Here is a 25,842-nt window from a genome sequence, read left to right on the forward strand (position 1 = left end):
CAAGCGGTACAAGTATATTAACGTATTTCCACTGAGGTGAGGGATTCAAACGTCATTGGATGTAGCATATGACAAAACAAAGAAACTTTTAACAAACTGACGAATGATAACATGAATAAGGACAAGCCATATTACTACTTATCGTAAGAGTGCACCTCTGCATGAAGCAAGACGTATTTTTTTTCAACTCCGCAACTTCAATTTAAATTGATAAACAAGGTATCACCTATCCAGCGTTCCACGGCACGTCATCATCAGGTGTCAGATAGATTTACCGTTGCGTCTCTTCATCTTTAAATTGTTACATACTATTTTATTTCAATGTTTTTTTGTTTCAAAATCACCTTTTCTGGTCCAGATATCCTTAAACACTAGTAAAACTCGTAACACGCTCCAGATATTTAGGCCCACCCTCCCTCCGCCACCTACACATATGCCCTCTAGTACCCCCCCCCCCCCACCCCCATACATCAAGATGCAAAAATACTTCCATCCTCTCAATCTACTATATTTTTTTTCATCTAAAATTTATTCATTCCCTTAGCTTCACTCCACTGAGTTGAAACTATGACTTATGATTTGAGAAGATGCTCAGGGATACAACGTATAGGATGAAAATTGTCACTCTGAATTTTCAACCAACTTTAACTTTTCAATCAAAGTAACCTCATCTGTTATTATTAAACAGTAACATTCTTTTACCAAAATAAACTCTTTCAAGTTGTTGCCAAATTAATGAAATGTAAATAAAAATGCCTTCTTTTTGTAGAATGCATATATGTAGATGCAGTACGACGTAATGCTCAGGGAATTCTTCTTGTCGGAAAGTTTGAGATGGCTCTTTATACCCCCCCCCCCTCCCCCTCCCATCAAAGTCACATGTCCCAATGCAACTCGAAGTGTTTTTCTATCCGTCAGGTTATTCAACATCATATAGCCTTTGAATAAAGCGCCATACGAATACAACTCCATAAGATATTTTATCTAGCTTTTTAAAAAATGCCTTGAAGACCCTTAATAAGTCACTAATGTGTGACAAATGCTCGAAGGAGTGACATCATATAAAAGTAAATAATTTCTCACAAGTAAATTATTACAAACAAAGCTTAAAAATCGTACGCATCTACATTTTCAAACAACGCTTTAGTATCCCATGCATGTAAATCTTCATATTAGAAAAATTAATTATATAAATATGCGCCCTCAAGAAATCAAAAGCGTGTTTCCTCATTATTACCCCCAACTCGAATTCGAGGATACCACCACCTAACCAAAAAATACCATGGAAACCAGATTCGTAATTTCTCCATGTAGCGTCTACACCAGCCGCTCTTAATGCCGACCAGTAAAATATTCCATCGTCCCGTATGCTATCGAAGTCACACGTTTGAACGAAAGTGGGCGGCAGTCCTCTTAGATCCTTACGTACAAAAGGTCCCACCCCTGGATCGTGAAAGATATCTTCAATTCTCTGCCACGTTTTATCGTCTCCGAATTGTTTGCCTGTCGGACCACGGTAAAATGATGAATCTTTTAATTCTTCGGGAACAAATGAATGATTAAGTCTATCATACACAGAGGACTTTTTCATGTCACTTGATGTGTGATTATTTTCGAGAAATTTTTGCTCAAATTCATAGTCCTTTTTACCGAAGAATATATAACTAAGCATCCGAGCCTGTCTAGTCAGAGGCAATACGCCTTTACAACCGAAATGGTGATGGTACTTCTGCTGTGAGGGCGTTTTAACGTCGAGATTCTGTATCGACGGATAAACCAGGAGTTGAGCCTTTGGTCGAGGCAGGTCTTTTTCGTCTAATAATCTATTGGCTACTAGGGCGGCAAGGGTACCCCCGCCACTATCCCCACCGATAGCTACCCTGGATGAATCGACACCGTAGTCACGTGCCTGGGTTATGAACCACTTGGTAGCCCTGAAACTGTCCTCGAACGAATTTGGACGAAGAAATTCTGGACTTAAACGGTATCTGTGGGATAAAGTGAAGTAAACATGTAGTATTTATCTAAAAAATATTTGAAACGTACTGTCACTCACGGTGTGATCCCAAAGTTAATGACAAATAACATGTGGATTATGAGAACGAATGAACGGGAGAGGCTTGTGCAAATTTCTCGTTCTTCTTTGAGTTAGGGAAACGTAAGGTCATCCTCGACCTGTCCACCGTACAGGCGCGTAGCCAGGAATTTGCCAAGGGAGGGGCGAAACTGTAGATTCGGCATTGCAAACTATCTAAGCGTAGCGCCACCATGATTGACGCGAAGCGTACAAGAAAATTTTGGCTGTAAATGCCTCCCAGATCGCCGGAAATGGCACTTCCCATGCCTTGTTAGTTGCATCTTAGCATTTTCTCTTTTGAAAATACTAGCGATATCATAAAAACCTTAAATTTTTTTGTAAATATCACCCACCCCCGAACGCACACGCGATTATTAACCACTGACATTCAACTATCAACTCGCGACATTTGTCAGCAGAAAAAAATCTGCAACACTCTGATTGGCAGTGATAATTACATATTCATGAGCACCCGACGCTGATAATCGCGAATGCGCACACACGTATTTCCGGAAACAACGACACATGCACTCTCCTGTAAAATGTGCAATACCGAGCTACAATAATGCTATCAACGATGGAAAGCAAAGAAGTAATTATTATCAGTAAAGAGATGACGGGGAAATTTTACCTCTATACCAAAGGTTGGATACAACTTTGAAGCCACGCGCACAAAGAAACGTCTGATGCCGGTAATCTGACCTATGAAATCTGACCGAATGAGGTGTAACATCGATCCCAGAAAATACACACACAGCTTGCTACCGTCGGTAATTAGACACTATTGTACAGTCAACACATACAGCTCGACCAATACCCACAACACAGTGTACATAGCAGCGATGGACATCTCCGGTCCAGATAAAAGATAACAAGGTGTCACATTTCATTAATGTCTATACTTTGTAGCGACAAGAAAACCCTTCACTTGCAAGAAACGGAAAGTTAACTTTTTCAGAAGGCGGCACGCGGTAGGGGCGACTCTTCGGTGCCTTTAAGAGTTCCGTATTTCCTACGTTCTTGTGGGTGTGATATGCTTGCCCTCTTTTCAGAGGATGAGAAAAATTGAGATAATCTCATAGTGATCCTTCACACGGAAATCTTTAGTAAAAGGCGAAAGATTTATGCGTATTGTGAAGGATCCAGAGTGGATTAACAGTAGTCTACAAAAGTCCCCACTAAAATTAAGTAAACTTTCTCAAGTAGTGAACGACGCAGGAAGAAAAACACGTCTACGTTTTAGTTTACCCATAATTTACAGTTTTATGCATCTGAGACTATTTTAGCGACTCATGGTATTTGTTATCTTTTCGAAATCAGTTCGTTCTGTATCTAAAAACGGTCAATTTTCTCGAATTACAACGTTAAGGCCACATTTGTCAGCTGAAAAACTTCTGCAACAATCTGATTGGCTGTGATAATTAAATATTCATGAGCATATGACGCTGATAATCGAGAATGCGCACACCCGTATTTCCGGAAACAACGACACAAGCACACTCGTGTACTAAATGTGCAATACCGAACTACAATGTTGCTATCAACGATGGAAAGCAAAGAAGTAATTATTATCGCTTCTCGGCCTTTTGACTAAGATCATGTGTAGTATCTGTTCCCTTTAGAGGGGAATGGTGATGCATACCCGACGATGATCACACAGTCCCAGTCCCGATGCAAGGGGGCTGGGGTTGAGAGCGGATCAGTCGTTCGGTAGTTTGGTTTTCGTGCCCAGGTTCTTTCCTGTGCGACTTTTCCTTAAAAAGAAAAAAACTATTGTACAGTCAACACATGCAACTACGGCCAATACCCACAACACAGTGTACATAGCAGCGATGGACATCTCCGGTCCAGATAAAAGATAACAAGGTGTCACATTTCATTAATGTCTACACTTTGTAGCGACAAGAAGAACCTTCACTTGAAAGCAACGGACAGTGAATTACTTTTTTCAGAGGGCGGCACGCAGTAAGAGCGAGTCTTCAATGCCTTTAAGAGATCCGTATTTCCTACTTTCTTTTGGGTTTCATATGATTTCCCTCTTTTCAGAGGGTGAGAAAAATTGAGATAATCTCATAGTGATCCTTCACACGGAAATCTTTAGTAAAAGGCGAAAGATTTATGCGTATTGTGAAGGATCCAGAGTGGGCTAACAGAAGTCTACAAAAGTCCCCACTTAAATTAAGTAAACTTTCTCAAGTAGTGAACGACGCAGGAAAAACGACACGTCTACGTTTTAGTTTACCCATAATTTACAGTTTTATGCATCTGAGACTATTTTAGCGACTCATGGTATTTGTTATCTTTTCGAAATCAGTTAATTCTGAATCTACAAACGGTCAATTTTACCGAATTGCAATGTTAAGGCCACATTTGTCAGCTGAAAAACTTCTGCAACAATCTGATTGGCTGTGATAATTAAATATTCATGAGCATATGACGCTGATAATCGAGAATGCGCACACCCGTATTTCCGGAAACAACGACACAAGCACACTCGTGTACTAAATGTGCAATACCGAACTACAATGTTGCTATCAACGATGGAAAGCAAAGAAGTAATTATTATCAGTAAAGAGATGACGGGGAAATTTAACCTCTATACCAAAGGTTGCATACAACTTTGAAGGCAGTGAAGGCTCGCGCACAAAGAAACGTCTGATGCCGGTAATCTGACCTAGTTTCGAATGAGGTGTAACAGAAGTGTTAGACACCACCTTCGATCCCAGAAATACACATACAGCTTGCTACCGTCGGTAATTAGACACTTCTCGGCCTTTTGGCTAAGATCATGTGTAGTATCTGTCCCCTTTCGAGGGAAATGGTGATGCACACCCGACGATGATCACACAGTCACAGTCCCTATGTAAGGGGACTGGGGTTGATAACGGATCAGTCGTTCGGTAGTTTGGTTTTCGTGCCCAGGTTCTTTCCTGGGCGACTTTTCCTTAAAAAGAAAAAAACTATTGTACAGTCAACACATGCAACTACGGCCAATACCCACAAATCAGTGTACATAGCAGCGATGGACATCTCAGGTCCATATAAAAGATAACAAGGTGTCACATTTCATTACTGTCTGCATTTTGTAGCGACAAGAAAAAGCTTCACTTGCAAGCAACGGCAAGTTAACTTTTTTCAGAGGGCGGCGTGCACGCTGTAGGGGCGAGTCTTCAATGCCTTTAAGAGTTCCGTATTTCCTATACGTTCTTTTGAGTGTGAAATGCTTTCCCTCTTTTCAGAGGGTGAGAAAAATTGAGATAATCTCATAGTGATCCTTCACACGGAAATCTTTAGTAAAAGGCGAAAGATTTATGCGTATTGTGTAATAGGGAATAGTTAAATTTTTGTCCAACCTTTGCAAAGTATATAGACAAGGTGACAGATATGCATGTAAGTCACTACTTCGGTTTTTTTTTAAATATTTTATAGAAGAGCAGTTTAAGGTGATATACAAATTGTTTGAATTGCTTTGGCTCTGTTGATTAATTATTACACTAGGAACATCGTGTGATCGCCAACCATTCGATGTATCCATACACCACTTTCCTACAACGTCTTTCTACCTTCTTGTCTCTCTAAAGGTCAAAGTTCATCAGTGTTGACCTCCAATTCTAGCTTACTTAAAGGTGGGGGCGCTCGTATACTTTTAGAAATAGGGGGCTTTGATTTCAGTTGTTTTGCGTGTCACCCATTACTCAGATGACTTTTCTGAGTGGTCACCTGAACGTAGATGTACCTGGCTGTGAACGGTATTGTGTTGCAAGCTATGGCCGCGGGTGATGTACGTTTGTTTACTCATGGAGGTGTTTTTACCCCCGAGCGAGCCCACCTTTAAATTGGTGAAAGTGTTTATAAGTAACCGGAACCTTTCTGGAGGTTCGGACATTCCAACTTATTCCCAGACAATGATAAATGTCCTGACAAGCAATCAGTTTCTCTCAGTGAAGAAAATTTATAAGATGGACATTTTTCGTATTAGCTATGATATGAATGGCCTAATTTGTTTGTCTCTCTAGCATATTTGCCGCCATTACCGTTTACATTCAAAGAAACTAAGAGTCTAAGAACCTTACCCGACTGAGACCACAACTGCGCCTAGTTCATCAGCAAATTTCCTCGTCAAACCATCGTAAATTCCTATCAGGCAAGATAAAATGTCAAGATTATATCAATTAAATTACTTATAAAATTGTATATCAACGAATTCAAAAGGACGACAATAGTTATCTATATGGGGGAAAAAAAAATTCTATGCCAAATTTTGCAACCTATACTTTACAACCACGATATTGTGTTGCAATGAGAACACATTTAATGCAACAGACCTTTGCAACTATATACCTGGTAAAATCAAATGTTTCAAAGGGATGAGATTGCAGATTTATTTGGCAAATAAATCCTCAGATAAATGGAACAGATCAGCCAATACTCATAGCTAGTATACAGTAACTACTGTTCATGTTTCACAACCGTGCATCAGTAACTAATGCGCTGTGTTCGTAACACGGTAACATGTGGCACAGTTGGCACAGTAATTACTGCACGTTTTTTCTTACTGCAAATTTAAAAATTTTAAATTTAGTTTTTAATTTAATTTTGTTAAATTACTGCAAGCTTTCACCTGTCGGACTCGTAGTTCAACGTGTATACAGCTTTCCAGTAATTACTGTGCCAACTGTAACACATGTTACCGTGTTACGAACACAGCGCATTAGTTACTGATGCACGGTTGTGGAACATGAACAGTAGTTACTGTATACTAGCTATGAGTATCGGGTGAACAGATATGACATCTTTATTTCTGATGAATAATCATGATTCCAAAATATCGCGTATTAAACCTTCTCTGTCCATCTGCATCTCTGTCAAGACTGATTAGAACTGACTTTTCAACTACACATGATCAAGAAGTTGTCAGTTCATAAAAATAGTAAGTCATGCCGCTTACGTAAAATGGAAAATAAGTGGGGCATGTGACTTTGATTTAAGGAAGCAAGCCAGAATTACCTCAAAACGTCCCCCAAACTATACCCTCTGTGCACTCTGAACCACACATGCCAGTATTGATTTTTTTCCAACAATACGGCATCATTTTAAGTACTGTTTGTTTAATGTTTCAACAAACGGGCATTTTCTCATGGCAAGCTCCTTACTTTCTCAACATGCTTCATCTTTTTATGGCAATAATGAAAGGGCACTTTTTCATATGAAAGGGGCATTTCTAAAATTATGAAAGTTAGAGGTTTTTCACAAACATGAGGGCAACTTGTCCGTCCCCTCCACATCCCTCGGTTCCGTCTCCACTGGGTAAAACGTATGTTAAAATAGCAACCGTTTAAACCAAAGGTTATGTAGCGTAACTCTGCAGAGAGCTGAAAACTTACTTATATCTCCCAGGCACCAGCCTCCCCCATGGAAAAATATAAACGCGGGTAGGAGTTTGTCAGGACTAGCAGATATTGGCTCGTATAGTCGGACGTTAACACCATCGAACGTTGTTTCTCTCGCCCTGAACTTTGAACCAGTAGCTTCCGATTTCAGATTACCACTTGTCATGATGTTCGTAAGTAATCGCCAACTCTTGATATCATTGGGTTCATCCGGCCAGAATAAGTCCTGCAGCGTTATCTGTAAAAGTATATATGTATATATATATATATATATATATATAAATGAAAATCGTTATGAGTTGGAAAATCAAGAACAGTGAAAAAACTTTACGCCTCCACCGGGATTCGAACCACGGCCTTCCGCTCTGTACGCGGACATCCTAACCACTAGGCTATGGACGCTGATTGTATGTCCAGAGGTTCGAAACCGGTAAGGAAGGTCGTAATTCCACTGTAGGCGTTTGTCACCTGTATCGAACAATACTAGTTCTGTTTTTGGTGACATATTTTGCCTTACTCTAGTGATCAAACATGATGCTGACCAACTCGAAATCATTTGTGAATCCTAAAGCCGGATCTCGAAAGAGATACTTTGAACAGACTTTATGTTAATGCAATGGAGGTAAACGACAAAGGCAAATGAATATATATAAATGAAAATCGTAATGAGTACGAAAATCAAGAACAGTGAAAAAACTTTAGGCCTCCACCGGGATTCGAACCATGGCCTTCCGCTCTGTACGAGGACATCCTAACCACTAGGCTATGGACGCTGATTGTATGTCCAGAGGTTCGAAACCGGTAAGGAAGGTCGTAATTCCACTGTAGGCGTTTGTCACCTGTATCGAACAATACTAGTTCTGTTTTTGGTGACATATTTTGCCTTACTCTAGAGATCAAACATGATGCTGACCAACTCGAAATCATTTGTGAATATATATATATATATATATATATATATATATATATATATATATATATATATATATATATATATATATATATTCATATTAGTGCGTCATTGTTACATATAAGTGTATGAAAGCTGTACTGTTGCACTCCGTCCCGAATAAGCATTGTACGGAACACCTCGCTACATTCATTTCATGAAGAGATACCAGTTGGATTGCTCAACATATTCAACCCTCAGGAATAATTAATTAATAATTCAGCATTATCTATAATTATTCCAACATGCCTCCACTCACATCATTGACGTATAATCACTACATATTTTTGGTGGTAGTGGAAGGGAGGGGATGGGGTGCTGCGATATTTGTTATCTACGGAGAAATCTATACCCTATAAATAGGGTTATTACATGCATGGCCCTCAAATTTACAACATTAACCAAAATAAATGAGTGATTGGAGACATTCCTTTTGTTTTTATTTGTTCTTATACTGACTCCAATATGTTTCCGACATTTGGACAATAACTTGGTTGCAAAACTACATTAACAAGTTTTCAGTATGGAAAACCGCGGGCTGTAAAAGAAACAGTCACAAATGTGGTCAACATACAGGTATAACTGAGAAGAAAGCCTGAATTCAGTGCAGTGACCGGCATTAAAGATGATCAGTATTAATGAGCCCCAAATGTTAGCACGCTAAAATTTGCTATAAGTTTCAAAAGTTCTCTCTGCATGGGAGGATCTGATTCATCTCCTTTTTGCACAGAATCCAAGGTTGTTAAAAAGTCTCAGTAAGCATAATCACTTAACCAGTTGCAGTTAAAGACTTGTTGAAATTTAACCACGAGTGACCATTATCTCAACGTCTAGTATATATGGGGATAAGAACTGTAATTATAAGGTTGTATACGCCCATTAAGAGCCCCATTGACTTACAAACTAATCACAAAAGTAATGTGGTCTCAGTCTAGATAGAAGTTCTCATTAGCTAAACACTACCCATGCACAGGATAGCTGACACGTTGGCCTTTCATGGCACTATCAATTTTCCGTATATGATGAACATGTAGATTTTTGGATATCCGAGCCCGGAAGTTTTCGTCAATTGTAAACCAACCTCTTCACTCAGTGGTAAACAATTTTCGTACGCTGCTCCTGGGAGGCCTAAAGGGGTCTAAAATTGCCTCAATTTACCCAATTTTTGCACCACATGTACTTCCATTAATGCGCTTCAACATGCAATGCACAAAAAAAAAACTAGATCATGATTGATAATAGGTCAAAAGAGATGTTCTCCTGCTGCTTTTTGGCATTTTTCCTGAAGGAGAACAATCGGACGGATGGATATAGACTCTAATACTATAGGAGTATGCCACCATACCTTGGCACGGACTCTTTGTATACTTCTCTTCCATCTATATCCTAATTGGTCAATTGATTGGTTCTTAGTCGATTTTTTAAAAACTAAATCTATAAACTAAAAAAGAAATATACTTCACCAGACGTTCCATTAAATCGGATCCCGCAGACAAGAATCGGAACTTGAATGGTTCGGCAATGCCCTCAGGAACCGGGATATGGTAATACCAGTACGATGTTAATAGACCAAGAAGCAGAAATATACAAACAGTTGTCCGCATCGTGGCTATATGTGTTGGTTAACTTATGACACATACGACGTATGTTAAATGTTAGATCTTATTTTCATACGTCCCTTCTGTAGGTCGTCGCAAGAGAGTCTATATAGCACCGCATAATCATAGGACACTCTATACTTATATTGTTTCAAAGTGCAGCTACACATACGTGCGCAACGAGATAACTTATAATAGGCCGATAATGCACGGTGTTCTGGCATGATGATAAGGTAACTATTTGTAACTTAATTATGTTTAGCGGTATTGTTTGTTCAAACATGGAGATAATTGTTTTTACCTCCATGGTTCAAACAATGGGGTGGCACCGGCTTCCTGATTCTCTCTCAAATTCACCTACATATATCAGGTGCGTATCCAGGGGGAGGCGTTGGGGGCGCGCGCCCCCCGGGTAAGGAAAAGAGGAGAGAAAAAAAAGAGAAGAAAAAAGGGAAAAGGAGGGGAAAAGAGAAAAGGAGGAGAGGAAGGAAGGGAAAAGAAAAAGAAAAAAGAGAGAAAAAGGAGAAAAGGAGGGAGTAGAAGATAGCCAAGACCTCGGGAAGAGAAAGATCCCTATTATATACACAGGGTAGCCAGTGACAGATCAAGGATTACGGAGGGGGTGTGCGCCTCACCCTACCCCTTACCCCGACAACTCCATTTTTGACGTTTCCGTTTTTCCTCTCTCACTAATGTACTTGAACTCGACCGAGTCGTCGGGGAACATAACGCATTTCGGGAAGGGGGCGACCGCCCCCCCCCCGAGCAAATTTTCTTTATGACATCGCTAGTAATTTCAAAATAGACAATGCTTAGATGCAACTTACAAGGCCTGGGAAGTGTCATTTCCAGCGATCTGGGAGGCATTTTCGGCCAAAATTTTTCTTGTACGCTTCGCGCCAACTCATAGTTTGCCTACAGGCTTCGCCCTCCCTTGGCAATTACTCGCTACACGCCTGTTCGAATTTGTAAAGCAAAGAGCAGATATAACATCATATCAATGAGCATTGAAATGCATGTTCCACGATGAACAGCCTCAAAAACTGTCAATGTGTGTAGTCAAAGGCGTAGGAGCCAGATTGGATTTGGGGGCTGTAATGACTTGCCCGAAAAAAAAAAGCCAAAATTTTTCGCGCAAGAAGCGCGCATTCAACATGTCGATGCCAATATCATATAGGCAAGATCGGTCATTACATCAAATGGCATCGTGTACCGCACGGTCCGTCAAAGTTGCACAGTATACCGCCGGATGCTAATGTAAACAACCAAATGTCTTATGTAGATGGAGAAAAACCATACAGATCCATTTATGTCAAAACTCTCTTTTACAAAGGTAATGTCGGCCAAGCTTACAACTTTATTTCAATTACCAAGGAGATCATTTTAAGCTATTCATTGCTATTTATTTTTCTTTCAGTAGGTGTCCGAAAAAAATGGGAAAACAATTGGGGGGGGGCTGCAGCCCCCGCCTCCTACGGGACCTACGCCTATGAGTGAAGTGTTCGGTTTCGATATACCTGATATCGGAAATATCTCCTATTTTTCTGTTCCTTCAACCAAGTTTTCTAAAAGCCATTATAAGAGGTTGCAATATTTCTACACCAATAAATTAACTGTGTCGGAATTTTCCAAAATTTCCTCACCAACATTCTTCATCATACTTTTCTCTACTCGTTCAATTTTGACCTGTCTGTTAGGGGTTCAAGGAGGTTTTTCTATATTGGTTGTCTATAGATTGAATTTTCTGCAACATTATGGGTATGTTTTCAAGTGATTTTATTCACGAGAAAAGTGAATTTTCAAATTCTCAACAAGTAATGGGCTTAAAACCTTGAAAAGTGGGGCTTTCGGATATTGTGGGCCGTGACGTAGAATAACCTACAAAAGCAATCATCCATAGGACATGCAATCAGGTCGAACATGATGTGTGACTGGTGACAATCTTCAAAAAGGTTATGGATGGAAAAAAACTTTTGGGAAATACTTGGTTCTCAGGCAAAAGTCTACATCTGGTTGCTCATTTTCAAGCCCGAGAAGTGCCATTTCCGGTGATCTGGGGGGTATCAAAACCAAAAATTTTCTTGTACGCTCCGCTCCAACCGATGGTGGCGCTCCGCTTAGATAGTAATTCGCGCCCCCCGGGTTAGAAAATCCTGGATACGCGCCTGTATATGTCATAACCTTTAACACTGATGACGACGAAGCAAAACGTCAGAGATCAACGTACGGAAGCCTTATTTGTAATCCGGAACAATTTCGTGAAACGAAACCTTTTGCCTCAAATTAACACTTTTGTGGTTTTAATCATTTTCGATGAAAATTATTAACATTTTCAAATTAGTTTAAAATGAAAATCTGGGGTAAAGGGATGTTGTTAATACATCCATGAGTAAGTTATTTTCATAACATTTGTTCCTCCTTAAAAAAAAGTTTCCATTATAAAAACGATCAGATCTGACTTTTTCTGTTAGTTTTGAAGTATTTTATACTCCACCGTATAGCCGTTTAGAGTCAGAGATAAACGTCGGGAAACTTTTTTTGAAATCCGAAACAAATTTGGTAAAACCGAATATTTTGCCCCATATTAATACTTTTGAAAGGTTATATATAGCCTTGTGGTTTTATTCATTTCGAATCGAATTAAAATATTGGGGAAATTACAATAAAAATTACAAATTACAATTTGAGGAATGTAAGACTTGACCGTAGCCGTTTAGATGAAGTGATAAACGTCTTTTTTACTTATTTTATACGTGGAACAATACAGTTATTTTAATCGATAGGTTCCTTATGAAAGTTATTATTATTATTATTGTTGATGTTATTATTATTATTATTAGTAGTAGTATAATAACTAAAGTCCTTACTGTTTCTCTCCATTGGAAGGATTTTAGACTCCAACGTAGCCTTTTAGAATCTAACTTTTTGATAGAGTGATGATGTAAAAATACAGAACATAGGTTTCTTCTTAAAAATAAGTGGTTTCTACAATTTTTTTCTTCTCTTTCACTGATTTTAAAATCCACCTTGATCGTTTTAAACTCTCATGTTAAACATCTGGATGCCCCATTGAAGTTTGGAACAAAACCCTGAAACTTTATTACTATGACTTCATTGTGATAATGACATATATTATTGCACTCATTGATGGAACATTACAGCCGCTAAATGTTGTAGTCCTTGCATCTGGGTCGTATTTTTACCTGTTTGAGGTACAAAGTATTCCGTGTTTCTCACCAACTGATCGGGGAGTCGTCCGCTGTTATCAATCACCGTGGCTGCTTATTCGACGACTCGATACCTACGTAACTGCTTCCCTTCTATTTATGTGTGGTGACGAACATGCACTTACTATATCAGACATAAGTCATTTCAATAGATTAATTTAGGTGGCTAGATATACAGTTCATACCAGTCAACATCATTTGGTGAGTTAATGTATAGACGTAGTAAATTCACCCTCACGGGAAAATGATGGTGAGGAAATAACATTTGTTTTAACTTCTACACCAACATACTTGAACCTGTCATAACCTTAAGATCTTTTTTTGTCGCTGATAGTTGCATTTTTTTTACCCATGATTTCTTTCTTCGATTTGTGCGTATTCACAAAAATAATAGATGACTGAGAGAGTAACGGCTATCAAAAGTAGGAAACAGGAATGAGTCATTGCAGGGGCGTACATTCGATGTGATCTCCCCCAGCCCCCCACCACCTTCCCTCCACCCCGAAAGTGGTTGAAGGTACTGTTTGAACTTTTGGTTTGAGAAAATGGATATTCTGTCGTTCAATTTCGTCAAATGTCGAGCTTTAACGTCCAATCGTACACAGACCTAAGAAGGAATGACTTTGTTCTTACATTATGATAACAAATGATTTAATCGGAAGCAACTAATTTGTGATAGAGAGAGAACCACTTCAATGACTTGAGATTTACTCCTTTATAAATGGAGCATCTCTTGTTGCAATTTAAAATCCTTCGTGTCTCGAAGTAATCCACAATGCCATCCTAGGGTAAGCCTATTGTTCATCTGATCTATCAAGAATCTCGCATTACATATGATCACTTAAAAGAGACGCATTGTTTCTGCTTTCATTGCAACGAGTAAGATTTTTCACCCTGCATATGCCCAAGCTTTATTTAAATTGAATAATGTTTCAGTGTCGTCCGTTAGCTCAGTGGGTTGAGCAGATGACTAAGAAGTTGATATCTCGAGTTAGTTCGAAACCCAGCAAAGATAGACGAAATTCTATTTTGATTTTTCCCTCCTTTTCCAGTCTCGTCTTTAAGTATAGTTCTGAAGTTAGTTTTCTAGCTGATGTGTTGGTAGGCGCGACGGTGTAAGCGAACGACCTTGCACTGCTAATCGAGTAAACCGTGGCTAGGGTTCGAGACACTGCAGGCTGGAGGCGATAATACCTCCGGCTGTAGGTATGGTGCTTTTTGTGGCCTATGATCCCGTGCCATGTCTCCCTTGTTGTCGTAAACGAACCCGGGAGGATGCGAGGAGGGTCGGTTGGTGAGAGGTCGACCAGAAGCGTCTAGGTGGCGTGCGTGAATCCTTGCCTTTGGCCAGAGGGCAAGACACTCTCTGCGACCGGCATGTGTGCAGCCCATGTCCACTGAATGCGTGGTCCAATGAGGCGCTATCCGCCTGACCGTGTACCTACGGAAGCTTATCAGTGCCATTTTTATATTTAATATATTTACAAAACTATTACTTAACTAGCGCCGTCTATTTTACTTCCCGCACAAAGAAAGGAAATTCTTTTTGTTACAAAAATCATGATTGGCAATATTATTTTTCTTTCCCAAACAGTAAAGAGTATTGGTAGTATGACGTCATTTTACATACTTTTCGCAACGTTTAATTCGCAAAACTGAACAATAGTACTATTTTGTGTATTTTTCGTGGTTGGAAAGTCTTTCTTTAGGTTAATATCATGTTGCAGTGACGTGTGTGTGTATGTTTTGCGCAGTATCGATATACAACAATTCCATTTGGTTTTGTTTACACTGAACTGTAAAAAAAATATATTTATGAATCTAACCCTGGGAATGACAGTTAACTGGGCAAAGGAATAGATTGCAAAATTTAATCAGGTCAAAAAAGGTAACATGGTCATTACAACAGAAATACGGTGGGGTTTTTACTAATATAATTATCTGCAGGTGAGTCGTTTGCGTCCAGCACTTATTAGGTATTATAAGCATTTACCGTACACAGGGGCTGCATGGGTGGGTGTTGTGAGACACCTTCAAATATTCGCTCCTGCACCCACTCTTCCCTCTATACTCCTGGGAGGGTGGTATTGTCAGGGCTGGGACAGCCCCACCCCCAACCCCACGTGAAGTCAACTTTTCCCTTCCTCTGACCGGCACTAGCTCTTTTTTTTTACGCTTCCAATCAGAAAACTTATTTACTTGTATACTTCACTTCTACTTATTTCCTTTACTAGTCAGCTTTGATAATTTCATCTCTACACTGCAGGACTTTTCATGCTTAGTTGGGGATTTTAGTACGGGTGGCTGGGAATGGGTTGGTGTGTGTGTGGGGGGGGGGGGGAGGGGGTGCTCTTCCTCTCCATATATGAAAAACGTGCCCAATAAAATGTTTTCCTTTCTAGTAAGTATTTACTTTTTTTCAGGCGTAAAAGTTATCTCTGTATTGCTTTCAATTTGTAGAGTGCCAACACTAGTATATTCAAAGTTGTTTATAGAGTTCTGATCCTCTAATTCAGGGGTTCCCTAACTGGGTGCATGAACCCCCAGGGGGTGCGTGAGTCCATCCCAGGGGGTTCGTGAGACGTTTCTGAAAGTCAAAACTATATTGTTGAACTTAAATCTGATATATCATATAATTTAGTAATGTACAAAAGTCGTACATATCGACAAACTCGTTTCGCGTTCCATAGTACCGTACCGTGCTTGTGATAAATAACTGAATTATGAAACAGACAGGCCGCATGACTTTGGTGAAGTTGGTGTACGCATGACAGTACGTCGTGAAGATAAGAGCTGATCTGATCTTAAAGTTTCCAAATAAATATTTGTTCATCTCTCTTCTTTTTTTTTCCATTACAATATTACACTATGAACTTGATCTTTTATGAAGCACTGTTATGCATATTATAGTATAATAATGACTCTGATCGTGTCATTCTCGAAAAGTTTGGGGTTCGTGGACAACTCTGACATCCACAGGGGATTCGTGGGGAGATAACGTTACCGGGGAAACCCTGCTCTAAATCAACTTAGTTTCCCAGATAATATCTAGCGTTATATTAGTATACTACAACTAAGTGTCTCAGTGAAGGTTAGTTGTTGAGGGTGATATATAGTAAAGTATATAAGTGTGAGTGACAACTCTTGACTTTCTAGCATACTTTTGACCTAAGACCGACTGGAGAGCGAATGAAACTTTAGTTATAGGCTACTCCATGTAGAGAAGTATAGGTCTCATACGTGGCTGAAGCTTGAAGGTCACATTGACAGACATTTGAAAGGGCTCAGTGTAACAGTGAGATGTCAACAGATCTTGCCAGTTATTTATACCTACACACTGAAAACATGCTTAACACTAATGTAATATGAATTACCCTCTTCTTTCAAGTGCTCAGCATAAATCTGTAATCTACTTTATTGACCTTCAATTTATCCAAATGACTGCGTTACTTAGGTTATATATAACCATGCAGTTACATACTGGTTGAAAGCTCTGTGTTTCTCAGTTTCGGCATGCATGTTACTAGTAAACCCTTGTAGTCAATCGTTCGGGCGATCGACGTGCCTGGTTTTATTGTTATGGACTGATGAACGCAAAGTACACAGTTAAGAATCAAAGTACACTACTTCCCACGGTGGAACGATTCCTTACATTTTGTATAGGCCTAACACACACAAAATATATGTAGCACAGGTTATAAACTGGAAAGGACCGTGTTCGTATTTTAGAGTTCGGTTACGGGAACCAAGGAAACATGGCTACTGAACAACTGATAAAACTTCTCGCCCAGACTTCAGGACGCGACAAAATATATCGGTAAGTCTCGCAACACCAGCAGTGCAGTTGTTTGTATGTTGTTCGGCTATGTGCGTTCTCTATAGTAGGCTACACTGTCTTATATTATATACCATATCCTCTGCCATGCAAAACCATTAGGTACTATTACGTAATACTTGCGGACATGTTTGCACGTGCAGTTTCTTAGCTTCTTAGCTATAACTGACATGGATGTCGGTCTTGTGTATGGTGTCTCCTTATTCACATAGTATCATACAATAATACTGCATCGTACAATAAGATTGTATCATAATAATATAATATAAAACATCCCCATAATAATATTGTTGCATACAGTATTACATGATATGATACAATGATAAATTATGATAACAATTATATTGTTAATATTGTATAGGCTTCTAATCATGTAAATCGGCTGAATAATTAATAGGCCTACTTATTCTTTTCCCTTAATCATTTTCTAGAATATGCTACCGTCCCCCAGGACCTTCGGCTCTAAAGGCCTGTGGCTAGCAGCGATTAATATTGTGTTGAACGGAAGGTATGGTTGAGTGGGGGGGGGGGGTGATGGTCCAGTGCTCTCGAAGAATTCATTTACTTTATGATAAACTATAGTTGTATATATATATGCAGGCGCGTATCCAGGATTTTCAAACCCGGGGGGCGCGAATTACTATCTAAGCGGAGCGCCACCATCGGTTGGCGCGCAGCGTACAAGAAAATTTCTTGTTTTGAGACCCCCCAGATCACCGGAAACGGTACTTCTCGGGCTTGAAATGACCAACCAGATATACACTTTTTGCCTGAGAACCAAGTATTTCCTAATAGTTTTTTTCCATCCATAACCTTTTTGAAGATTGTCAACCCGGCACACATCATGTTCGACCTGATCGCATCTCCTGTGGGTCTTTGCTTTTGTAGGTGATTCTACGTCGCGGCCCACAATACCCGTCAGCCCCACTTTTCAAGGTTTTAAGCCCCATATTTGTTCAGAATTTGAAAATTCACATTTCTCGTGAATAAACTCACTTCAAAACATACCCATAATGTTGTACAAAATTTCATCTATGGACAACCAATATAGAAAAACTTCCTTCAACCCCTAACAGACCGGTCAAAATTGCACGAGTAGAGGGAAGTGTGATGCAGAATGTTGGTCAGAAATTTTCTAAAATTCAGACACAGCTAATTTATTGATGTACAAATATTAAAACCTCTTATAACGGCTATTATAAAACTTGGTTGAAGGAAATGAAATAATAGCAGATATTTCCGAAACCGAAAACTACACACATAGGCGTAGGAGGCGCGGCGGCAGTGGCGGAGCTAGGGGTATTGGTCAGGAGTGGCTAGAATGGTCTGTAGAGCCGCTTTCGACACTATCTAAGCGGAGCGCCACCACTGGTTGGCGCGTAGCGTACAGAACATTTTTGAGTAAAGATACTCCCTAGATCGCCGGAAATGACCCTTTCCGGGCCTGGCTAATATGCAGATAAACGAAGAATAAGGTGTCATCGCCAAATTACACCAACAAAATGTGAGAAATGTCAATAAGTAGATGAGAGCGCAATAAAAAAGTCAATAATCTAGAATAAGTAAAAAGTGGTAAAGAGCTGAAAAAGGCGCCAGCAGTCCATTTGAGTCCGTCAGGGGGGGGGGGCATCCGCCCCCTGACCGTATGGACGCTCCGCCACTGCGCGGCGGGGGTGCAGCCCCTAATTCGCCATTACTAATGTAAAAGGGAGTTTCGACATAATTGGACCTCCATGCTTTTTATACATCTACATGAGACATATCGTTGTTTACATTAGCATCCCGCGGTGTACTGCGCAATTTTAACAGACCGTACGGTACATGATGGCATGCGATGTAATAACCGATGCTTGCTTATATGATATTGACATGAACACGTTGAATGCGCGCGAAGCGCGCGAAAAGTTTTGGTTATTTTTTCAGGCAAGTCGGACAGCTTTGAGGCTTTTCATCCTGGAACGCCATTTTCATGCTCACTGATATGATGTGATATCTGCTGTTTGCGTTACAAATTCGAACAGGTGCGTAGCGAGGAATTTGCCAAGGGAGGGGCGAAGCCTGTAGGCAAATTATCTAAGCGTAGCGCCACCATAGGTTGGCGCGAAGCGTACAAGATAATTTTGGCCGAAAATGCCTCCCAGATCGCTGGAAATGGCACTACCCAGGACCATTTGTTAGCGCGAAGCGTACAAGCAAATTTTGGCCGAAAATGTCTCCCAGATCGCTGGAAATGACACTTCCCAGGCCTTGTAAGTTGCCTCTAAGCACTTTCTATTTTGAAATTTCTTAGCGATATCATTTAAAAAAATGCTGAATGGGGGGGGGGGGCGGGCGGTCGCCCCCATTCCAAAATGCGTCATGTTCCCCGACGACACGGTCGAGTTCGAGACCAGCCACAGTTGGTTTCATAGCACAATTCGACACACGCGTTATGATAGACCATATATAGTATATATATAGATCATTAGTGAGAGAGAAAAATGGAAACGTCAAAAAATGGAGTTGTCGGTGTAAGGGGTAGGGTGAGTCACGAAATCATTGATCCGTCACTGGCTACCCTTCAGCGCTGTAATGATGTCACTGTTCCTCTTTCTCCTCCCGGTGTCTTCGCGTTTTTCTTTTACTCCCTCCTTTTCTCCTTTTTCTCTCTTTTTTTCTTTTTCTTTTCCCTTCCTTCCTCTCCTCCTCCTCTTTTTTCCCCTCTTTTTTCCTTTTTTCTTCTCTTTTTTTTCTCTCCTCTTTGTCTTACCCGGGGGGCGCGCGCCCCCAACGCCCCCCCCCTGGATACGCACCTGATATGTATGTATATGTATATTAGATCCTACTGCAAGCAGGAACTCGCGAAGAAGCCTCATTGGCTTATCAAAGCCGCAAGCTGACCGAAGTCAGTCTCTTACATTCAATTTTTAACGTCCATGATTATGAATTGTTAACTGTCAACAACTCTGTAACTGGACGACATACATTAATCTGGGAGTGACTCGAACCGGGGACCTTATGATTGAAAGGCACCGGCGTTAACCACTGAGCTAACACTCCAATATGTCATTTGTATTCGTACATCTCAGACATATTTTCGTTTCATGTCACACAGATCAATTCAATACGGCGGTAAATTTCTCTGGTGGTCTCTTGAGCAGCAAGGAGATCAGGATGAAATCGTAAAAAAACTGAAGATTCTTGAGACACATCTGAGTACCGGTAGAAAACGTAAGTATTTCACACTCTCATGATATAAATAACTTTGAATCAATGTACTTAAACTTTTAGTGCCATCTTAAGTACCTTATCTTGCGTTGCATGTAGTACGGTAGTACTTGGTATATCTCCCATAAGCTTGGACCAATTTTTGTGTTTAACTATGGCGCTTAAAGCGGCCAGGTGGAACCAGGGGGCCCCTCTTCTGATTTTTGTTTTGGAGAAGGGGGGGGGGGGCTTTTTGACACTGCAACATAATTTTATTTCAACCAAGGTCCACACTACTAAAAAAGAGCCAACTTCGCACCAGCGGATTTCTTACTCAGTATTTACCTATGTTTCTTCTCCATGCACAACTAATCCCTGCATGGATCCAACATGTATTGACTTTACGGAATTGGCAAAGATGTCTCAAATAACATCGCGATTTGTAAGATCCAACACTTTAATGTCCAAAAGTGTCCAACATGTTAATGTCCAAAAGTCAATAGATCTTGACAAAGTTCACTAGCTATCGGAAAAGACTGCATCATTAGTCGCGACTCGTGTTTAAAGGGTGTGAAGACTCGCGCAAAAGGAAACGTCTAATGCCGGTAATTTGACCTAATTTCGAATGAGGTGTAACAGAAGTGTTAAACACCACCACCGATCCCAGGAAATACACACACAGCTTGCTGACACTAGTGTACAGTCAGTACATACAGCTGCGGTCAATACCCACAGCACATTATACAAACGATACAGCGATGGACATCTCAGGTCCAGCTAAAGATAACAATTAAGGTATCACGTTTCATTACTGTCTGCATTTTGTAGGTACACGAACAAAACGTCACTTGCAAGCAACAGAAAGTTAACTTTTTCAGATGACCGCACACGGTTTGGGGCGAGTCTTCAATGCCAAAAAAAAATGACATCTGAGTATCAGCAGTAACTTTGCCCATCCCATATCGGAGGATTTTGACCAAACTTACTTTATCAAAATGGTTAAATTTGCCCCTTTACAGTACACTGATCGAAATGTCATATTATTATTCATAAAAATGACATATGCGTCACCATACCGACACCGTGTAATATCCCAAAACAACAAGTGTGTGACACCAACAAAAAAACAACATCACAACATCGCTATCATCTTCGTAACAACGTCAACGTGAGAAAACGTACAAACGGCATCTGTTGAGACCAAGATTACATTTCCAGACCAAAAGTGACATCTTCATGACTAAAATGACATTTTCGTGACCGTGATTTCCGAATTTATTTCATAGAGGAAGTCGTTTCATGATTCCACTGTTCATCTGCACACGTGCAATGTGAAGTCGTACGAGTGACGTCAAAACTCCTAATTTCTAAATAAATTGGAAGTAAATCATTGTCCATTTTTTTTCCAAATATTTCTTGACAATATGACGTAAAAGACGAAAGAAGGAAGCCAATTAGTCATCAAACAAAGATGTCATTTTCCGACAAATGTTATTTTTTTGCATGATTCTGTGTGCCTAATTTCTTGTTCTTTTCTGTCTTTATTTTCTTCTTTTCAGTTTTCAGAATCGCTAATAGCATCAGTTTACTAAAGGCAGCCCTCAAAAATATGCAAAATGATGACGTGGTTCTACGACTTGTCGTGACTCTCTCTAAACTGAACTCTGCATTTTATTTGCTATTTGATCACATCATTTGGGCTAATAGAATTGGACTTGTCAAAGTCGATCAAAAGTATTATTCCAAGTTATCAAACAGATTCTGGTTAGCTACACTCATTCTTAATCTGACCAGAGATTTATACGAATTTTTGCTACTGGCAAATGACTTACCGCAACTAGCCAAAGAATGCGGCGAAAATGGCCAATCTCGTCGATTTTCTCCAACCGACGACAGCTTTGGTCGTCATAACAATAACGGTACACTTAACGGCGTTCCAAGGAGGCGTGTCAATTGGCACAGTGACGTAACAGATCATGTGACCGACCGTGTTTCGCCAAATAGTATAATTGCGGTTGTTTGGAGTAACCGGAAGGAAGTAGTGTTAGATACGATGAAGAATGCCTGCGACCTCGTCTTGCCTGCGTCATCTCTTGGTTATCTTGACCTCAATCCAGGACAACAAGGATTATTCGGTCTAATGTCATCTCTGATTGGATTACTAACTGTTTGGGATACCCGTTATAAACTTTGAGCGCATGCGCAGTAGTCGAGTAACGAACTTTACAACGAATGTGCTTGAGTGCCCGCGGGATCATATCTACTAACACCATGGAGGTAAGAGGAGATAGGCAAGGGAGGAGGGAGGTAAGGGAGTGAGGGAGGGGTGGGGAGGGGAAGGTTTGGGAATGAGGGCATGATGACAATATAAACACTGACATTTGGTAGTGGTTATGACGTTACCTGGGGAGAAGGTTAAGAGGACGTTGTAAAAGGAGGAGCATAAGGGTGTTCACTTTCTCGTTTTGAATCTATCAGAAGGGATTTTAAATTACCTATAGCAACTAACGTATCAATAATGGTGCTATTCAGCGCCTCTCTTGCATATGAAGTTCCAGTTGTAGTACTGTCATGACATTTTCTAAGTAAAATAAGAAAATCGAATTGTAAGATGTAAAATCTTTCTTGTGCCTCACCCCCTGCGGACGCAAATGAATTTAAATCTGGTGCTACCTATAACTGTTGGCATTTTTAAGTAGCGAAAAGTTTTAGCATTTTTGTAGATTAAAAATGAAAATGAAGTTATATTTTGATAAATAAAAGAGAAGTACAAAATGTAACTAAAATGTTAACCACCTAACTCAATACAAGTAACTGCCGTTATGAACAAACGAAAAATTAACCGTGGCAAATTAAGATAAAATGATAGTGCGCCACCAATATTGTTACGGCCATGATAATGTGTAGTATCTGTTCCCTTTCGATGGGAATGGTGATGCACACCTGACGATGATCACACAGTCACAGTCCCGATATAAGGGGACTGGGGTTAAGAGCGGATCAGCCGGTCGGTAGTTTGGTTTTCGTGCACAGGTTCTTTCCTGGGCGACTTTTTCTTAAAAAGTATCTATTTGTTTGTCTACGAAAAAGAAAACACTATCTATAGATTTAGTCGCAATTTCAAAAGTCATTCAATGTGCTAATCTTTCTTAGGTTTTGTTATTCTAATTAATAAATATATTTTGATATTAACTTCTTCTTTTTAAGTTTTCTGAAGTCCAAACAGGACATCTTGGTAAGACATATACAGTATCTATGCAATGTTGATGAAATACTCTCTCTATGGCAATTTAATATCCAAAAGCACAATGAGAATGGAAGTATCGCTCAAGTTTCTCACGTTTATTAAATGGTAACATTTTACATTTTACATTAGGGCATGAATTAAAATATTATATTGTATTTCAAAATATAGAGCATATAAACACAACAACAGCGATAAAGACGCTGAGGAAATCCAATGGAAACTTATGACATTATTTTCTCATTTTTCTTTTCTTTTCTTTCTTTTTTGAATGAAAATATTACAACAATTGTTATGAATTTTCCATCATTTCTTTCTCTTTGTATTTCGAGATATGTATCCACAAATATGCTAGAATGTCGATTAATGGCCACCCATTTTCAAAACTTTGATTTACCGAACTTAAAGGCATTGAAGCCTCGCCCCAAACCGCGTGCCGTGTTCTGAAAAAAAAGTTAACTTTTTAACTTAACAAAATGCAGACAGTAATGAAACGTGATACCTTGTTATCTTTTATCTACACCTGAGATGTCCATCGATGCTATGTACACCGTGTTGTGGGTATTGACCGTAGCTGTATGTATTGACTATACACTAGTGTCTAATTACCGACGGTAGCAAGCTGTGTGTGTATTTTCTGGGATTGATGGCGGGGTGTCTAACACTTCTGTTACACCTCGTGCGAAACTAGGTCAGATTACCGGCATGAGACGTTTCTTTGTGCGCGAGTCTTCACACCCTTCAAAGCAATCCTGAATCCTCCAGCCCAATGTTTGTGATATGATTTGAAAGACCAGAACCTCTTAAAAGGTACTTTTAAAATATTCAGCGACTTGATGGATACTCAATGGGACCGTTCCTTAATATCCCACCCACAGCTGTAATGTGATGACATATAGGCATTCATTTTCAGGTTTATATCATATGCAAGTCAGTTGAGGCAATTTCCCAGTGCTAATACCACTCTTTACTGTACTCTGTTATCATGCATTAAAGCGCTCGTACTGACAGTATGAACAGTTTCTAAATTTTGTCTGATAGAACAGGAAGTTCGTACTGCCAGTACAAGTGCTTTGGAGAGCATGGCAGGAAAAGCAGAGTTTATATTAAAAACAAATGTCCCAATTGGGTTACCACACGTTTTTATACATCAGACTAGAAATCAGAAACGCCAATCCTTATACGCCGGGAGGAAGGAAGCTTTCCTAACTATATCAATTCCAAGTTTCCTGAATTATTAGTCCGTAACAACATGCATTGTTGAATCAGTCGGTTTCCATAATTGAACTCTTGACTTTCAACTTTTTCGTTATTTACCCAATATACACTGTTTGTAGAAATGGGCCGACATGCACCAGTACTTATGTTCCCGGCTGATGGACAACGGGAAAATATCATCAACTCGCAAATTTTAATCCAAATCTCGTTCTCGTTCGTTTTAAGTTATTCGGTTTTCTAACATTATTTGAAAGTTGTTTACCGATATTTGATCATGGTTTGTTGAAAGGTGTGTGTTTGTGGGGGATTCGAAGTCGACATGTTTGACCGAAGGTGACCCCTCCCCCCTTCCTCACCCTATCGGTTCCTTCCTTCCCCTCAACCCCACCCACCCCAGATGGAATGGACACCCATGCTGTTTCAGAGCAAGTAGAGCGTAGTCGTAAGTTTGTGCAATGTCGCCGCTCACCCTCCCTCCGTCCGTCCTTATATAGCTCTCTTGGGCGTGATAACTTTTGTCAGCCATTATAGCTTCCTGACAGGTAAAACCTACCTGCATGATCACAAAGTATGTCTTGTAATCGCAACACGTGCACATCAGTGAAGCACCTAATGGAAATGACCATATATTGATCTTCGTACAATGTTAATATAGAACTACTAAACGTCAAATCCAGGTCATAATTGCGGTACGTACATATACGCTATGCACTCCTACGTACTGACCTCCCACAGACATTTCTGTATCAGTCTAGTAATCACCTCTCGAACGCCGTTTGTTTGGGTCGCTAAAGCAGCGCCGCGCCTGTTCTCAGTCAAAGTTATATGTATATACTACTTGTATGTATACCGGAGAGTTGAGGATAGATCCATGGTTCAGCACGGTGTGGGTGCGATCATAACACTTCTTTTACAAGTTTAACTGCTTTTTCAATTGAAATCGCTCGCATTGACCTACCTCCGACATAAAAGCTAATTGAAATCCAGTCAAGCGTCACGTACGTATATTGAAATTAAATAATAACGTCAAAGAACCGTTGCCTTGGAATCACTCCAAGGTTTCATGAACCATTTCCAATAAGTTAAATCTGGACGAAAATAACATAACACGGATGTTC

At 39.9% G+C, this 25,842-nt stretch overlaps 2 protein-coding genes, 2 non-coding genes and 1 pseudogene across 7 annotated transcripts; 1 reads left to right on the plus strand and 4 right to left on the minus strand.

Annotated features, from left to right (window-relative positions):
• Positions 1-496: 496 nt before the first annotated feature.
• Positions 497-25,589, minus strand: LOC139978671 (arylacetamide deacetylase-like). 4 transcript variants are annotated; one of them, XM_071989059.1, is made up of 4 exons: positions 25,451-25,589; positions 7,462-7,705; positions 6,151-6,214; positions 497-1,988 (listed from the first exon to the last, which is right to left on the minus strand). In XM_071989059.1, the coding sequence occupies exons 2-4, from the start codon at positions 7,631-7,633 to the stop codon at positions 1,124-1,126; spliced, it is 1,101 nt and encodes a 366-aa protein (XP_071845160.1). In that variant the 5' UTR covers positions 7,634-7,705; positions 25,451-25,589; the 3' UTR covers positions 497-1,123. The 4 variants fall into 4 exon arrangements, with proteins under 4 accessions (XP_071845160.1, XP_071845158.1, XP_071845157.1 ...); XM_071989057.1 differs by lacking the exon at positions 25,451-25,589 and adding an exon at positions 25,278-25,324; XM_071989056.1 differs by lacking the exon at positions 25,451-25,589 and adding an exon at positions 9,880-10,195.
• On the minus strand, positions 3,117-3,228 carry LOC139979266 (U5 spliceosomal RNA). The gene has a single exon (XR_011797133.1). It is a non-coding gene; the product is annotated as a U5 spliceosomal RNA (small nuclear RNA).
• Positions 4,111-4,222, minus strand: LOC139979265 (U5 spliceosomal RNA). The gene has a single exon (XR_011797132.1). It is a non-coding gene; the product is annotated as a U5 spliceosomal RNA (small nuclear RNA).
• Positions 5,304-5,411, minus strand: LOC139979267 (U5 spliceosomal RNA; annotated as a pseudogene).
• LOC139978912 (peroxisomal membrane protein 11A-like) lies at positions 16,608-23,723 on the plus strand. The gene is made up of 3 exons (XM_071989476.1): positions 16,608-17,058; positions 20,171-20,286; positions 21,822-23,723. Exons 1-3 carry the CDS (start codon positions 16,997-16,999, stop codon positions 22,454-22,456), a joined length of 813 nt encoding a protein of 270 aa, XP_071845577.1. The 5' UTR covers positions 16,608-16,996; the 3' UTR covers positions 22,457-23,723.
• Positions 25,590-25,842: the final 253 nt, after the last annotated feature.

Source organism: Apostichopus japonicus, chromosome 13 (genome assembly GCF_037975245.1).
Source record: "Apostichopus japonicus isolate 1M-3 chromosome 13, ASM3797524v1, whole genome shotgun sequence".
In the NCBI taxonomy this organism is placed as follows: Eukaryota; Metazoa; Echinodermata; class Holothuroidea; order Aspidochirotida; family Stichopodidae; genus Apostichopus; species Apostichopus japonicus.